General features: G+C 40.1%; 1 protein-coding gene across 1 annotated transcript; it reads right to left on the reverse strand.

Moving 5' to 3' along the window:
- Positions 1-1,531: 1,531 nt before the first annotated feature.
- LOC125236724 lies at positions 1,532-11,799 on the reverse strand. Its single transcript, XM_048143644.1, has 2 exons — positions 11,736-11,799; positions 1,532-2,012 (listed from the first exon to the last, which is right to left on the reverse strand). The coding sequence occupies exons 1-2, from the start codon at positions 11,797-11,799 to the stop codon at positions 1,630-1,632; spliced, it is 447 nt and encodes a 148-aa protein (XP_047999601.1). The 3' UTR covers positions 1,532-1,629.
- Positions 11,800-17,942: the final 6,143 nt, after the last annotated feature.

The raw sequence follows: 17,942 nt of genomic DNA on the forward strand, positions 1-17,942 counted from the left end.
AAAGTTTTCAGCTCACGAAAGTAGTTAAAACTTACTCGTACCGTAAGCTGCTTACAAAAACCATTAATATATGAAAGTTTTACATAAGTCGCTTACGTAAGCGGTAAAACTCACAGGTGTAAGGGCGGCGTGCTACCCACCAAAAACATACCTGTTAAAAAGGGGGCCAAATTCCTATCGGCTAATTGTTCGCCTAAATAAGCATGTTTAGATGCACTTTAAACTCGATCATTATAATCATCTTCATAAACAGCCGGATACACTGGTAAACATTTGCCATTGTCAAGACTCGCCAGCGCTACCAAATTGAATACAGTTAAATATATTTACCTTATGTAGCTGACCGTACCAGTTGGCGTGGTGAAATTTCTTGTAAATACGTGTAGTTATTTTTTTTTAAGTATCGGACAGTTTAGTACAATTCTCGTACATTTTTTCTGATTCACAAAAAAGCTGAAAACTGGACTGTTACATAGTGAAATAGGTAGCGCCCGCCAGAAAGTATACTTTCTAGCGGTGACATATAAATCATTGTTTTCTTGTAAATAAGTGTAATTATTTTTTTTTTTAAGTACCGTATAGTTTAGTACAATTCTCGAACATTTTTTCTGATTCATAAAAAAGCTGAAAACTGGACTGTTACATAGTGAAATAGATAGCGCCCGCCAGAAAGTATGCTCTCTAGCGGTGACATATTGATCATTGTTTTCTTGGAAATGCGTGTAGAACATTTTTTTTTAATTAGCGTACAATTTAGTACAATTTTCGTACATTTTTTTGATGTAACTTTGGATTCCATACGATACCATGTCACCGCTAGAAAGTATGACACCGGGCTTTGATACCTGCGTAGACACATTGGCACCGTCTCACCTCCAACGGACCAAGATAAAAGCGGGCGCAGCGGCAGAAAGTGCCGAAATTTTGAAACGTAATAAATACAAAAGTCTTGGCAAAGAATACCTTTTTGTACCCTTTGGTGTAGAAACTCTACGTCCATGGGGCCCCAGCGCGAACAAGTTGTTCACAGAAATCGCGAAGCGTCTGGTTGAGGTAACTGGTGACCGAAGAGCTGGCGACTTCCTCGCTCAACGTATCAGCATTGCGATACAGCGAGGAAATGTCGCCAGTATTCTTGGTACAATGCCTCAAGGGCCTATTTTAGACATTAGCTAGCTTTTAAGTTTAGTCTTAGTTTCTTATATAATTATGTAAATATGTTCATGTAAATAAAGAGTTTATCCTACTACTATCATATAAATATGATCATAGAATTCATAGATGATCAAAATTTAATCCTATTTCTGTGAAAATATTATGATAGTCTGATACGGCCTAACATGGGGGTACAATAGGTAAGGGACTTTTTAAGGGATAGCTGACCGCTGGGCGAGTAACTATAAACATCGCCGTGTCTCTTTTATTTACACGAGAGTGATTATCTTCTGTTCGTTTTGTTTTTATATCTCATAGTTTACTAGCTCGCGGTGGGACCAGTGCCATACGACCGCAAAATATGTGACTATTGGACTTCATATCAGGTATTTTAAGTCTTAGTTAGACTACATTTAATTGTAGATGATTATAACATAATTATACAATATCAGTAAATCAATATCAATCAATAAATCAACGAGTTTCATTATGATATTCTTCCAATTTCTTTTCTGCTTCCAGCATCTTCTCCGCTACTTCCTCTGCCGTCAACTGAAACCCTCCAGGAATTGGACCAATAAACGAATCCGATTTACCATCTGCTTTTAAAACCAACCAATCAGCTCCTTGCAATGCTTCGTCATCCGCGTGTTCAAAAGTAACCTCTCTTTTAAAGATATTACGTTCAGTTCTCCGTGGACTTATTTCACCGCCATCTAGCGGTGATTCCCGGAAGGTAGTAACGTCGTTTTTCTCTAGGACCTCTGGTTTGACTTGGAGCATCCCGATTATGTGGTTGAAGAGTGCGGGCAGGTTTTCTAAAGCGTTTAGGTATTGCCGTTGGGAAGGCTCCGAGCCTATAAAACACATTATATTGATAATTGCAATGACTTTTTACGTAGTATGATTCAAGACTTTAAACTTTTTGACACACTACCGGACACGTTTAAATAGAAAATGCCAATCGAAACTGAAATTCGTGTACGAAAAACAATAGTTATTTGTTATACAAGGGGGCAAAGTTGTATTTTAACACACGAGAAGTAAAATACATTTGCACCCGAGTGTAACACAAAAATTTTCCCCTCACTATAGCGAGGAAACTACAACGCAAAAAATGCGTTTATCACTGCTTCCAGCAGTTCCACAGGTGGTAAATCATCTTTATTACTAGATTCACCTACTTTTATCAATTTAAAAGCAGTTATTTTGACTTTATTCAAGGTCAAATTACTTTACCCACTAGTGGATAAAATGCGTTTTACCCGCTGGTATTAAAGGACAAAGCACGTGTTTCCGAGCTAGTGAGGGGAAAAGTGAATTTTCGTTGCAACGTATGCACTTTGCTTTACAGACAATCGAAACCTGCCGATCTAAGCTTTCCGTCCCTCAACCATAGAGGACTAAATAGGGAAGAGTTGCAACTCCATACATCAGTGAATAACTATCGCGCTAACCGAAGACAATATAATGTAAATTCTATTTTCTCAAACATGCAATGAAATATTGTCTTTACGTTCCTTAAAATGGGCTGGGAAGTATCGCTTTTTGGGCGCAACAACTCGAGAGGACTGTAAAGGAATTTCATATTATTTTTTAGGCCTAGGCCTGCAAAGTAACTTTTTTTTATAAAATATTGTCCTTTAGAGCATTTTTTTTTATTTCATTGTAAGGTAAACGTCCCAATGGATGACACTGACCCAATGTATGACTATTTCACAGTTTATTTAAAAAAATAAGAAAACGGTTAACGGTATAAACAAGATACAGGAGTTAATCGATCGTCAGCGTTATCTATGAATTTTGTTTTGAAGTTGTGAATGATAAGTTTAGTAATTTTTATTCTGTGGGGTAGTTTTTGCAAGGAGGTGCATCTAGCTGGTTGTGCGTCGTAATTTTTACTAAATCTGTTAAGAAACTGCATTTGAAAAGTGGAAATAAAAACCAGGATTTTGAAGTTACTGGTAAAACATCATTATAAACTGTTAGATGATACATTAAACAATTGATTTAGTAAATTGAAAGTAGCTTATTTTCCTTACTTTAGTATTTTAAAGACATGTCATTCACTGGAACAAATTTTTAGATTTTACTAGTGTATGACACCCGCGTCATTCATTGGCACAAAATGTAATTTCACAAGTTTTTATTTTGACAATAAATTAAGGAAGTATAACATACGTATAATATACCCTGTAAAAATAAATGTTCTATCTATCACGTGAGTAGTGTCTGACATGGGTGTCATACACTGTTTTACTATGGATATAGAGTGAATGACAGGTACGTATTTACATGTCATTCATTAGGGCTAAAGTATAGTGTCATACACTGGTTACAGATATAGATAAATAAAAGTAAAAATACCTCCAAACTCTAAAAATATAGTTTAGATGACGTATTAAAGGCATTAGACGAAGTATCGAGAGGGATAGCTGTTGCTACAGCAGCTAATAATTACGGAATTACCGTATCACACTGTCATACATTAGGACAGCCTATTTTTTTTTCCATAGTCATATATTGGGACATACGAGTTTTCGCGTGTTATCCATTGGTACAATTTCAGGTCTCAAGGGAAACTGAAATTATAAAGAAATCTTATTACTATTATACAATGTAATGTTTCACTGACATAAAGGAAGGATTGGTTCATAAATCTGCATACACCAGTAGTCTGTATGGGTGACATAATAAGTAGTTTTCATAGAAAATGTATCAAATCCCTCCTAATAGTGTCATTCATTGGGACGTTTACCTTATGTTTGAGAAAAGCACTATACATGCCTCGGCGTGAAAATGGATTCCCGGCCTCGTATCCCTATCCGGTATATTGGCCGGAAATCCTCATTTTCCCGGCCTCTGATGTAATGTACCATTATTTAATGTTTCCGTTCAGGGCATAGTTAGGAAAGAGTTGTAACTCCATACATCAGTAAATGCGAGTTATTTGTAGTGACATCTAGATGACGCTAGCGTCATTCACACGTCAATCACGCGTCAAATAGCTTAAATTATCAGTACCACTACACGACACTAGGTGCCAACAGTGTTGCGTCTGCCAAAAATGTAATATTAAAACAGTTTACAACTTATATTACAAGGAGAAGGAATTGAAAAGAGAGTACTGATTAATACTATTGTAATTATTCTCTTTATTTCTTTCAAATCTTAGGCTAGGCTGTTTATAATATGAATATAAAAGTAAAATACAAAAACACATACAAAACAATATAAAACACATATAAACACATTATAAAAAACCTAACCTAGGGTGCCGCCAGCAGCGGGGCAGGGCCCAAGCTGCCGGTGGTTAGGGCTGCAGAGAGAGGAACCGTCGAACTATCCGTGCTGTGTCCAAGATCACCGCCTTCTGCATCTGGCCCTTGATCCAGCCACCTAGCGAGAGTCTCTTAAGATGTTGGTCGAGACTCTTCGCTATGAGACCGTTCGCTGAAACGACTATCGGAACAATGATCGTTGATTCAACATCCCACATGGCGGTTATCTCGTGAGCCAAGTCTAGGTACTTACTGGACTTGTCCTTCTCGGCTTTCACGAGATTCTCATCATGGGGGATGGTGATGTCAACGAGCACTGCCCGGCGTTGCAGTCGATCTATTATCACAATGTCAGGTTTATTGGCTACAATAGTCCTGTCAGTGATAATAGATCGATCCCAATAGACGTGGCACGACCATTTTCGAGAACTGGCGCAGGTAAGTACTTGTAGTACGGTACTTCGCGGTCCACAAGGCCGTATTGAAGAGCAAGTTGCTGGTGAATAATCCTGGCTACGAGATTATGTCTGTGCAAGTACTCGCCGTTAGCAAGATGAGAACAACCGGAAATAATATGCCTGAGTGACTCTCCGGGACGGCGGCATGCCCGACAAATGTCGACCGTACCGTCCTTCAGGATATATTTCCGGTAGTTGTTCGTCATCATAACTTCGTCCGCAATTGCACAGGCAAAACCCTCGGTTTCTCCGAAGAGGTCCCCGAATCGTAACCAGTTCACCGATGCGAGCAGATCTACATCGGGTCCCGTGAGGGCCTTGTAGAACCGCCCGTGTAGCTGCTTGCTCTCCCATACCGCCTTGCGGTCCGCAGTACTTAGTACCACAGGTTTGCGCCAGTTCTGTTTCGCCAAGGAGAGCGGCGTGAGGTTTCCGTCCACTGCCACCACATCACGATGCATCCCGCACTCGTTGTTAAGGAAGTAATTCCTGAGATTGTACACCTCACGGTTGTGGAGATCTTTGGCGTTTAGGAAGCCTCGACCTCCGCACTTCCGTGGGATGTACAATCTCATAACAGACGAGCGCGGGTGTAACATACGGTGTGTGGTAAGCAGTGAGCGGACCCTCCGATCCAGGGCGTCCAGCTCAGTCTGGGTCCACCGTAGTATGCCAAAGGAGTATATGAGTAGAGGCATTACCCAGGCGTTAAAGGCGCGCACTTTGTTGCCTCCTGACAAAAGACTGTTAAGGACTTTTGTCAGCCGACTGAAAAAGCGCTCCTTCACCGACCGTCTAATGCCAACATCCTCAATACCCAACGACTGTGACATACCAAGGTACTTATAGGTTTCTGATTCAGAGATAGATCTGAACGACATCGTCTCAGAAAGTTGTAAATTTTCTGAATTTACAACCTCCCCCCGCTGCACATGCATAACCGCACACTTATCGACACCAAACTCCATTCTGATGGCGGTACTGAAAACTTCTGTGGTTTTCAATAGCACCATCAGGTCTTGGGTGTTCGGTGCAAATAGTTTGAGATCGTCCATGTACAGAAGGTGAGAGATGACTTCACCCTCTCTCCGAAGCCGGCAACCTAGCCCAGAATCCTTCAGCAGCGTGCTGAGGGGATTCAGAGCTAGGCAGAACCATAATGGACTCAAACTGTCACCCTGGAATATTCCTCGCTCAATCCTTATGAAGTCCTGCGGGCCAGGGGGCCATCCCTGCCTCCTGGTTGACGAAGGACTGTGGTCCACTGCCTCATACATGCAGCCAGGAAGGATATTAAAGCTGCATCAAGTTTATACAGCTCCAATACCCTTCTCAGCCATGAATGAGGCACCGAATCATAGGCCTTCTTATAGTCAATCCAAGCGGCCGAAATGGCCCCCTTGCTCCGCCGAACTTGTTGGCAGATGGTCATGTCTATGAGGAGGAGCTCTTTAGTACCACGGGACCCAACCCTACATCCATTTTGAGCGGGAGCCAGAATGTTGTTAGCGACAATATGCGCGTTAATTTTTGCTCTCAAAATGGATGTAAGGAGCTTGTAAAGTGTAGGCAAGCACGTGATGGGTCTGTAGTTTTTTGCTTCCGTGGTACTACCGGACTTATAGAGCAGGAAAGTAACACCAGTTGTTAGGGAAGGTGGGAGAGAACCAAGATCGAGGGCTTGTTGAAATTGCGTTGCCAAATGCGAGTGCGAGCATCGAAACCATTTTAGCCAGAAGTTGTGCAATCCGTCCGGTCCAGGACTTTTCCAGTTCTGGGCCGTACGGGTAGCACAACTTACGTCGTCGGGGCTGATGGTGATAGCCCCCATAGGCTCGATGCTCTCGCACTCGCGTTCGACAACGGTCATCCACTCACCCTCCGTGTGTTCGACGGGCACCGACCAGATGCTACGCCAGAAATCAGACATGGCAGTAACATCCGGCAGCCGCACGTCAGACACACGAGGGTCGGTTTCCTCCCACCTTCGGTATACTTTCCTTTGGTCGCTTTGAAAAAGACGATTCTGCTGGAATCGGTCTACACGCTTTCTGTAGCGGCGAATACGGCTTGCCCATGCATAGACTTTCTGCTTCAGGAAGTCGATGCGCTCTGTGACATTGGCCAAATAGTCGCGGGGCCTGATGTCCGTCCCCGCGAACGCCTGGTTCACAAAGCGCATTACTCGGGGGCGATTATTACCCCCTCTGAAGCAGATCAGCTTTGCAATGAGAGTCCTAAACGAGTTGATACGACGCTCGATCCGTACTTGCCATGCAGGGACACCTTCGGCGGTCCTAGTTGCACGGTCAGCGTCCGGAAACTTGACTCGAGCAACACGGCACGCCGCGATGGCCCCGCAGTACATGATCGAGTGTGTATCATCTAGATCTTTACTAGTCCGCATATATGGATCTAGTAAAGCATTTAAGGCTCCTATTAGCGCTAGATTGCGTCTATTCATGGGCAGACGTGGTAATCGTGGCCTAGGATTGCTTGTGGAGCGATACTGCGTAATCGCCTCTTCCAAAGACCTCCTCAGTTGCTCATTGGCAGGCTCACTCTCGCTCTGACTCGCGAAGTCCCCGCCGTCGTTACCGGAATCAACCCGCGGCGCCTCCGATGCCAGGTCGGGTTCGGGCACCGGGTCCGGCGACATGGCGGGCAAATCCCGCCCCGAGGCAGGGTCCGCGCGAGTAGCGAGAGCCTCCTGGCGGAGCCGATCAAGTGTGGCGTCATCCAACCGCTTTGACCGCTGAATGACGCGCACCTGATCCGATAGCCGCTGCTCCGATACGGTGGTGGATGGCTCGAGTGCCTGAAACAGAGGCAGCATTCTCGAACGGTACGCGGATAGCCGGGTTCCCCCCTCTGTGGCCCCGTAATAGGCGCGCATGACATTCTCGTTTATTTCTCGAGTCCATGTCATGCGACGCACTACACCACCGGCAGCGGGAGCCGTGGGCGGGGCAGGATGTCCCGCAGGCCCCAAGCGTGCCGGCAGCGGTGGCCGCCCTCGTCGCGCAGGTGGTGGCGGCGGCGGCGGCGGCGGCCCGCTCTCGTCGCTGGACCCGTCGGTGTCGGGCGCCGTGGCGAACTCGTCGCCCGACGACGATGCGGACGGGGAGCTGGACGAGGCGGGCGGGGATGGTGGGCGTGCGTTTCTTTGTGCCGCTTTGGTGCGTGACCTCGTTAACATTTTCACAAATTTCACAATGCACTTATCGCCGTTTGACAGTTCATGCTGATATCCGTGTATTTAGATAGTATAGTAATTCGTTGGATGTTCTTCATTGTACATGATTTTAATGTAGCGTAAGAAATACACAAAAACTGAACCACAAAAACCAAGAACGGCGATAAAAATACTATAAAAATAAATAAAATTGTGAAAATTTATCCAAAGACACGTCCGTCAGTGTCAGCGGTTTTTTATTATTATTATTTGTCTGTCTTTTCCATATCTCGGGACCATGGGGTCCCGGACCTTTGGGAGGCATGCGTGGGGCCGAAGCCAACAGCACAGAGGCCCTTTTAGACATTTTAATGTAAAGGCAAGGGATACACGTGGCGGATACCATCCCCGAGCGCACAATATGATACAACCGGAAATGGTCCCCGCCAGGTGCAAAGATATATATATTATTATTATTATTATTCAGAGCCCACTGTGTCCCACTGCTGGGCAAAGGCCTCCCCCCTCTTTTTCCAATCTTCTCTGTCTAGTGCTATTTCTGGCCAGCCAATCAAAAATGAGTCCAGGTTATCCCGCCATCGCCGGTGTGATCTGCCGGATCCCCGGTTTGACTCGTGGGGCTCCCACTCTGTGGTTATCTTGGCCCACAAGTCGTCCGGCATTCGGCAGACATGGCCAGCCCAGTCCCACTTCAACTTAGCCGCTTTCCGAGCTACGTCTATTATTTGAGTCTTAGAGCGCAGCGTGGTGTTCCTCATAATTCATAATTCATAATTCTTTATTGCAAACCATGGTTACAGTACAGGTATTGAATGTAGTATGATGTCTCACATGGACCCTGCAAGGGCACAGCATATAATAACTTATCATTAAATTTAATTATTATTATTTAAAAAAAAGAATAAATTAAACATTGAAAACATATATATATAGGTAAAAATATATTAATCCATAAAATTTCTCATAAAATAAAATAGTAGTCTCAAATAAATAATTAATTATTGTGAGTTTCATATTTCAAATTTAATAATAATTAGAAGTAGGTAGGTGTAAGTTAATCAATCAATAGAAGGTGTCTCCAACGTCGTCATCAAAAAAATCTTTTAATTTGTAGTAACACTTATTTATCAGGAAGTCTTTCAACATCTTATTAAATTTCTTGTTGTTTTCTTGACCTTTAATATTATCTTGAAGGTGGTTATAAATTTTAACCGCCATGACATTTGGACTTGCACTATGGAGTTTGAGGTTAGAGGTTGACGGCAAAGCTAAATTATATTTGTACCTTGTTTCGAAGCGTCGTGGCTGATCTACTAACTTTGTAAATAAGTTCGAATGTTTTCTTACAAACTTGCACATTTCGAATATATACATTGATGTCAGGGTAAGAATTTCGTATTCAATAAAATGTGGTCTACAGCTCGCTGGACTACTTATATTTGCGAGGATGCGTATGCATTTCTTTTGGAGTAGAAATAGGTCTTCTACATCTGTGCTATTTCCCCAAAGGATTATACCGTATTTAAGCCAGGAGTAAGGATAAGCATAATAAGCTATTTTTGCAGCTTGTAGACTAGTCGATTTTTTTAGTTCTCTGAAGGCATAAATAAACCTGAGCATTTTATTTTTCATTTTCAGAATGTGTGGTTTCCAATTTATAGATGTATCGATATCAAAACCTAGCAGGGTGGAGGTATCAACACATTCCAGTCTGAGGCCGTTAAATGAATAATCGATTTCTAAGGCGCGCTTTTGTACTGGTTTAAATTGCATAAGTTTGGTTTTCGTAAGATTGATTTGCAGGTTGTGATCGTTTAGCCAAGTTACTACTGTAGTCATTATGTTGTTGAGGTCGATATCTAAGGTATCGTTATTTTGACATGATGTAAGGATGGAGATGTCATCCGCGAACAACACGCATGGTTTATCTACGACTTTAGGGAGTTCATTTATGTAGATTATAAATAACAAACAGCTGATTACACTTCCTTGGGGTATAGAGTGATTTATGATTTGTTCGTCTGATTTCACGTTTGTTATTAGGCCCGTGGTATGATCATGGTATTGGACTTCTACATATTGCTTACGATTTTTTAGGTAGGAGGCAAACCATTGATGAGTTATCCCTCTCACTCCTAGGTCGTATAACTTATCCAATAGTAGGTTACATTGTACGCGATCGTATGCTTTAGACATGTCCAGGAGGATGCCAACTGCATATTTCTTGTTATTTAGTGTATTTAACACCTCCTGTATGAATTTGTAAGTAGCAAGGTCAGTGGATCGGTTTTTTCGAAAACCGTTCTGACAGTCGTCGAATAGGTCGTATTTTTCACAGAATGAGTAAAGACGTTTACTCATTGCTGTTTCAAACACTTTTGAGGAAGTAGGTAAGAGAGAAATGGGACGATAATTGCTTGGGTTTGATTTGTCATCCTTTTTATATATAGGTTTTATAACGGATATTTTCAATCTGTCGGGGAATATTCCTTCTGAAAAAGACTGGTTAATTAGCATAAAGTATGGTAAAGTTAGTTCATCTGCGCATAATTTAATCAATGCAGGTGGTATCTCATCTATGCCGCAGCTATACTTGTCTTTCAATTCCTTAATGATCTTGTTTACTTCAAGCGGCTCGACCGGCCGGAGGTACATGGTGTTGATAACGCGCTGGCGCACGGGTCGCCCGCGCGGGGCGGGTCCCCGCTGGCCTCACCAACTGTCGCAAAAAATGTATTGAATGCATTCGCAACCTGCTTGGGATCGGACGATAGATTATTGTGGATATCCAGTTCAATGTTTTGGTTTGAATATTTTACATTTTTGTTTGTACGTTCTTTGATTATACGCCACATGGATCTAGATATGTTCTTGGAAGTACTTATTTCTTTAATGTACTGGTTTCTCTTGGAATTTAGGATAACTCGTTTTAATAGCTTTTCATACTGTTTATAGTGTTTAGTAAGGATAGGATCTTTTGTGTACGAGACTATAATTTTTAGAAGTCTTTTTGATTTGCATGATATTTTAATGCCTTTCGATAGCCATGTTTTTTTAGATGTTAGTCCAAACCTTATTTTCTTTACTGGTATACAATTGTCGAGAATATTTTTAAGTATAAATTCAAAATTGTTATAATAGTTATTCATGAAACAATGGAAATGGATTATATAACATATATGTAATGAATTTACAATACATCCCGACGTTTAGAACACTTTTCAGCATTCGTGGTCATACTACCCACAAACAAGAAAAAGTAAGTAACCATAAATGAGCATTTCTTTTTTTTTGCCACTTTTATGAAGTGTGATATTTTTGAAAAAAAATATGCTATTTCTACTCAGAATTACTAGCCTTTTCAATTCTAGTAGTTAAAAAAATTGTCCCATACGATTTTTTCTTATTTTGTTACCATTTTCCGTACATGTTGTATGGGGTAGCAAAAGAGGAAAGTAAAAAAATGTATGGAAATTCTAGGACACTTTTTGTTTCCCAGTGAGATTGAAAGTACTCGTGATTCTGAGATTTCTGAGTACAATTGACCTAAAATTTCCTAAAACAATAAAAAAAAATTATTGGCAAAAAGAAAAGAAATGCTCAAATAGTATAGATTTTGCATTATTTTATTTATCTCATACATACCTTCACCGGCTTCACCCCACACATAAACGACAAGTATCAATACAAGCACGCCACACCGGAGCATTGTGCACGTTTTGCAATTAACACGTGCCGATAACTTCTGTCGCGGCGCTGACAGTTTTACATAAACGTGATAAGATAAGGAAGCATGTTTTACAGTTTTGACATGTGCGAAAAGTTTGAAATTGGGTCAATTTTGCATAGATATCTGTCGTAGTTTCGAAATAGGTGAAAGGAATCTAACAGTTCTCAAAAAGTTTGTACAAAAAATTAAGGAAAAAGTTAAATCATTTGTTTTTATTACTATTTTGTTACAAAAAAATCAATTCATCAAATAAATCTTGGTACAAAAAAAAACAATTCATAAAATAAATTTTGGTAAGTTTTATTTCGTCATTAAAGTTCTCTAGTAAGTATCTATTATTTTCTTAATTATAACAATTACGAAAGTAGACTTAAATTACTAAATGTTGGTAACAATATTATTAAATAGGATCAATTAAAATTTTCTGACGTGGCTATGTACAAAGTTTTTGGGAACTACTCAATCAATGAAAAGTATCTACCTAAACACAAATAGGTACAGCAGGGTTAGCACATGACCGGCGCAACCGTATCTCGCCGCGACAAAGGAGACTCATCTTTTTTTTAATATATCTCATTTCCACTTGCTTTATACCTAAATTATTGAAATGATGCAAATGTTGATTTGCAATATAGGGGCAAGTGTTCAACCTGTGGACACTTTCCAGATTTTGATATATTTTTTAATTTTAATGAAACACCACTGACAGTATCATTACACTCTTTATTTTTTCCAAAGAACAACTAATCAGTCTTTAATCAACACAGACTTTTATAGTGCTAGCTATACAGTAACAAAAGATATGAGCTCTTTTTTTAAAAATGCAGTTTTTGTCCACAGGTACATAAGGCGTTTGTACCTGTGGACTTTGATATCCTGCCTATGGACGGCACTGTACCTAAGGACATAAAATCAACAATATAGATTTAACAAAATATTTTCTTTTTAAACTCTCAATTAACAAAATAAAATAATAATCAAGTTACTAAATAACACGTTGGTTATATTTTAATAGACATTTTGCTTCTTGGCATTGCAATATTCTTGATACAACTCTTCAGCAAACTCGTCAGAGTGGGATGAGTTTCCACGATCAACACAGTCATCGGAATCATCATTCAGCACGTAACACTTTTGACAAATGAAACTAGATTCATCACCAGAATCTATATTGTCCTTGTGAGCTTTTGATACGCACTTTGCATGGTATTCTGCCTTGCAAATACTGCACACAAGTAAAGCTTTTTTGCTATATTTTTTACATACAACACACATCTTGTATGTTAACTTAGTGTTCTCTAAGATACAAACTTTTTTTGAGTCTGATGCCTGGTCAGACTTACTACAATTAGGTATTGCTAAGTCTTCCTTATTAGGTGATTCTTGCACATTTTTAGGCTTAACTTTGGTAGGATTCATGGCTTTTTTTGGTTTAATTTTACTTGTACTTGACTGATGTAGTTCTTCCTTATTTCCTTTTTTATTAGCAATGTTCTTTCTTTTATTAATTTCTCGCTTTAATTCCTCCATCTGAATTGAGTTTTTCACTGGCGTATCAGTTAGTATCCTAGTTTTACCAGGTTTTGAACCAGGCACGTTGAACTGTCCAAGCGACTTTGGTCTAGATTCTGGCCCAGATATAATTTTTGGTACTTAAAAATCGTTGACTTTGGAATTTTGTATTTTTCAGCAGCTTTCCGCACAGAACATCCATTATTTACTTCTCGAACTGCATCCCTTAAAGTATCGGGGCATATCTTGCTACGTATTTGTCCACTTTTACTACGAGGCACTGAAATAAAATAAAAATATTTATAATTTTGAAATGTCCACAGATACAACAAGCAATATTGTACCTGTGGACAGTCCATAGGTACATTCAAGAAACTGTCCACAGGTACAAATTTGACACTTTTATTTTTAAACCGTTACCGATCATTTTTAAAACTACTTGCGGGAAGTAAAAACCAAAGACAGCAAAGATCAAACATTAAATTTATATATGTGAGCACTAAAACAATCATATTAATTACATAATTTGCAAAAATCACATTGAAAATGCAAGTATAAACTTACTTTTTGGCACAAAAACTTTCAACAGCCGCACGAGACACAATTCCGTCCATTTATAAAAATGGCGTCTGACCAGTGTTGCCATATCAGAAAAATACTATTTGAATACGTACTCGATATTTGTCTATGGCCTTTTGTTTTTTAAATACTGTTAGTGTCCAAAGGTACACGCGTCCACAGGTTGAACACTTGCCCCTAACACTAAGTTCTCGCGCTTTGTACACATATTTAAACAGGTCGAACGCGATTAATTAACATTATTTTACCTTTTTTCCCAACGTTTCGGCTAGGTTGCACTGGCCGTGGTCGCGGAAGACTGACGTCTCAGCATAGTATCACCGGAGATATAAAACACCACAAAACTACCCGATATTAATTTCTATAAATGTTCGGGATAGACAAATAAATATAATCTACCCGCTTTTAGTTAATGTAGCAACGTTTCGTTACGTTTCGTCAGTGCCAACCTGGCCGAAACGTTGGGAAAAAAGGTAAAATAATGTTAATTAATCGCGTTCGACCTGTATGTGACTTTAAACAAAATGTTGATTTGCCACAAGATTAAGGCACTGGTCCCACCGCGAGCTAGTAAGCTATGAGCTATCGGCTATAAAAACGAACAAAACATAAGCACTCCCTTGCAAATAAAAGAGACACGGCGATATGGGCCACCACAGGACAGGCTGTGCCTAGTGTGGGGACCAGAATAACATGTAACACTTTGTTATTTTAATAAACGTTTCTTTCTTTCTTTCTTTCATATTGATAGCTCACCGCTGGGCGAGTAACTATAAACATCGCCGTGTCTCTTTTATTTACACGGGATTTCTTTTGTTCGTTTTTATAGCCGATAGCTCATAGTTTACTAGCTCGCGGTGGGACCAGTGCCTAACTAGGATCATGTATGGCTTGGCCACATACTCTGCCTCACAGAACGACAATGACTGTATAGGTTGAACTTACAGAAATACGTGTAAAACTGTGTCAGAATGTCCTAAATAATAATATTTATTTGTAAGGAGAAAAAAAACTGCTATAATTTTGAACATTATGAGACTATTGAGTTTTATGTATTTTTAGGTATCCTAGAGCAGGGCCCATTTGTCAAACTGAAAGTTACAAATCATAAGCGGGAGTCTCTTTCCAACTTGTCATATTAGATATTGACTACCACTTGTAAAATTGTAACTTGTAGCTTCGAGAAATGGGCCTCTGTTGTAATATGTATAATTACTGTAGTTAATTGATACAGACTAGTACTACTCATATCATGTTTAATTTCATTCAAATTGGGTCAAGAAACTACAAATTTCCATACAAGTATGTACTTTTATCTAAGTTGCGTGTGAGCTATCAAGAACTACGTTATTTAATAACATGGCGGTAATTTCAAAGGCCTGAGGAAGTATAAAAGATGATGTCTTGAAGTATTGGTACGAATACCAAAGATGGCTTCAGCAAGAGTTTGTCTCGCTCTGATCGTCTGCATTGGCGGTAAGTAACCAAAAGTATTGAAAATTCTGCCTTCCATTACTTATCAAGTAGATAGCTTTACATACTAACATGAATCCTTGTATTAGTTGGATTTTTATGTATTTCTTGGGTAAATCTTATACTTTTAAACGAGCAGTTCTTGTATATTTATTTATATATACCGACGATCTCGGAAACCGCTCTAACGATTTCGCCGGAATTTGTTATGTGGGGGTTTTCGGTGGTGAAAAATCGATCTAGCGTAGCCTTAGATCCCGGAAAACGCGAATTTTCGAGTTTTCATGAGTTTTTCTTTCGCGGTAGTAAATGTAAAATATGGTCGTTAATTTCGACGCGCGCGCATCGATTCCGCTTAGCTCAGTCTTACGAGGTCGGTCTAATGTACGCAGATAGATCGTAGGTCAGGGTTTCGAATCCCGGCCAGAAATTAAATTTTTGTTTTTGTCTTTTTTTTTGTTTTTGTATTTATAAGAGTTTTTTTTATCTAAAGACGTGATATATTAAAATAGAACCAAGCGAAGCTCGGTCGCCCAGATATTAAATAATGAAATTCGCAACTATCAAATGTTTGCATAGAGGGCACCTGTATAGCTAGCCTATGTCTTAAGTTTTGTTCTATGCGATTTGGCTGACAATTGACATCCAGCCGGCGTATTATGCTTCCAATTTTATCACTTATCCACGTGGATAAAGTATCCGTCACGCTTTGGCAAGTATGTCAGTGTGAGAGTGACAGATGTCTTATCCACGTGGATGTATTTCTTGGGTAAATCTTATACTTTTAAACGAGCAGTTCTTGTATATTTATTTATATATACCGACGATCTCGGAAACCGCTCTAACGATTTCGCCGAAATTTGTTATGTGGGGGTTTTCGGGGGTGAAAAATCGATCTAGCGTAGCCTTAGACCCCGGAAAACGCGAATTTTCGAGTTTTCATGAGTTTTTCTTTCGCGGTAGTAAACGTAAAATATGGTCGTTAATTTCGCCGCGCGCGCATCGATTCCGCTTAGCTCAGTCTTACGAGGTCGGTCTAATGTACGCAGATAGATCGTAGGTCAGGGTTTCGAATCCCGGCCAGAAATTAAATTTTTGTTTTTGTCTTTTTTTTTTGTTTTTGTATTTATAAGTTTTTTTTTTATCTAAAGACGTGATATATTAAAATAGAACCAGGCGAAGCTCGGTCGCCCAGATATTAAATAATGAAATTCGCAACTATCAAATGTTTGCATAGAGGGCACCTGTATAGCTAGCCTCTGTCTTAAGTTTTGTTCTATGCGATTTGGCTGACAATTGACATCCAGCCGGCGTATTATGCTTCCAATTTTATCACTTATCCACGTGGATAAAGTATCCGTCACGCTTTGGCAAGTATGTCAGTGTGAGAGTGACAGATGTCTTATCCACGTGGATAAGTGATAAAATTGGAAGCATGATACGTCGGCGAAAAATACAATTGTAGGGACATCCTGTGCTTTGATAAAATATACAAAGTTCGTACTTATCATTATCATACAGGAATAAGTAAGGGAATAAGAGTTGTAACTCCATACATCAGTATATGCATAGTTAAGTGACATCTAGCGACAATCACGCGTCAAATAGCGTGACTTATCAATACCACTACTCGATACTAGGTGGCAACTGTGTCTCGTCTGCCAAAAAATTAATATTACAGTTTACAACTTATATTACAAGAAAAATTTAAAACGGAATACTGACGAATATTCTTGTAATATTAGCTAAAAACTGGTGAGCATTAGACTTCGTTCGTCGCGAAATCTATTGACAAGTAACAGTACTGATAATACCCTCCATCTGTTTCAGCATTTCACCTCAACGTGCAGGCGTATCGCCTCGCCCGATCTCCAAACAGGATGGAGGCTGAATTCCCTGACTACTCCGCCGAACGCAGTCAGGAGTTCCAGGATCGGGCTGATGATGAGTCAGACTATTGGAACAGGGAGGGGGTGAAGTATGGGAACAGAGGGGAAGATGACTATGAGAAGGGGGAGCGACGCAGGTAAATCCATAAGTAAAAGTAGGTAAATACTTAGGCACTTGAGGTATAATTCCCTGACTACTCCGCCGAACGCAGTCAGGAGTTCCAGAATCGGGCTGATGACGAGTCAGACTATTGGAACACGGAGGGGGTGAAGTATGGGAACAGAGGGGAAGACGACTATGAGAAGGGTTAGCGACGCAGGTAAATGTACAAATGTAGCTTTTTGAAGACGCGGATTTTTAGGAACCTGAGAAATCGTCAACTCGTAGATTGGCTTTTTAAAATGTTGATGTTGCTTATGTCTATGTGTGTCGATGATCGCTTTCATTCATGCGACTCATCTGCTCAATTTACTGAAGGTGCAGGGTAGACAGAATTCCCTATAGTAAAGCCTGACCAGAAATACATGGTTGCGCGCCATCTTGCGGAATTTCATTAGAACTATTTTCTTCATACTAAACTGAACTGTCAACCCATACATCAGAATAACAGCGCCCTCTTGACAGTAGTCTATACACCTTGTTTTTATTAAATTTCTTTAACTTTAAAG

The sequence above is a fragment of the Leguminivora glycinivorella genome, chromosome 19 (genome assembly GCF_023078275.1).
Source record: "Leguminivora glycinivorella isolate SPB_JAAS2020 chromosome 19, LegGlyc_1.1, whole genome shotgun sequence".
NCBI classification, from domain to species: Eukaryota; Metazoa; Arthropoda; class Insecta; order Lepidoptera; family Tortricidae; genus Leguminivora; species Leguminivora glycinivorella.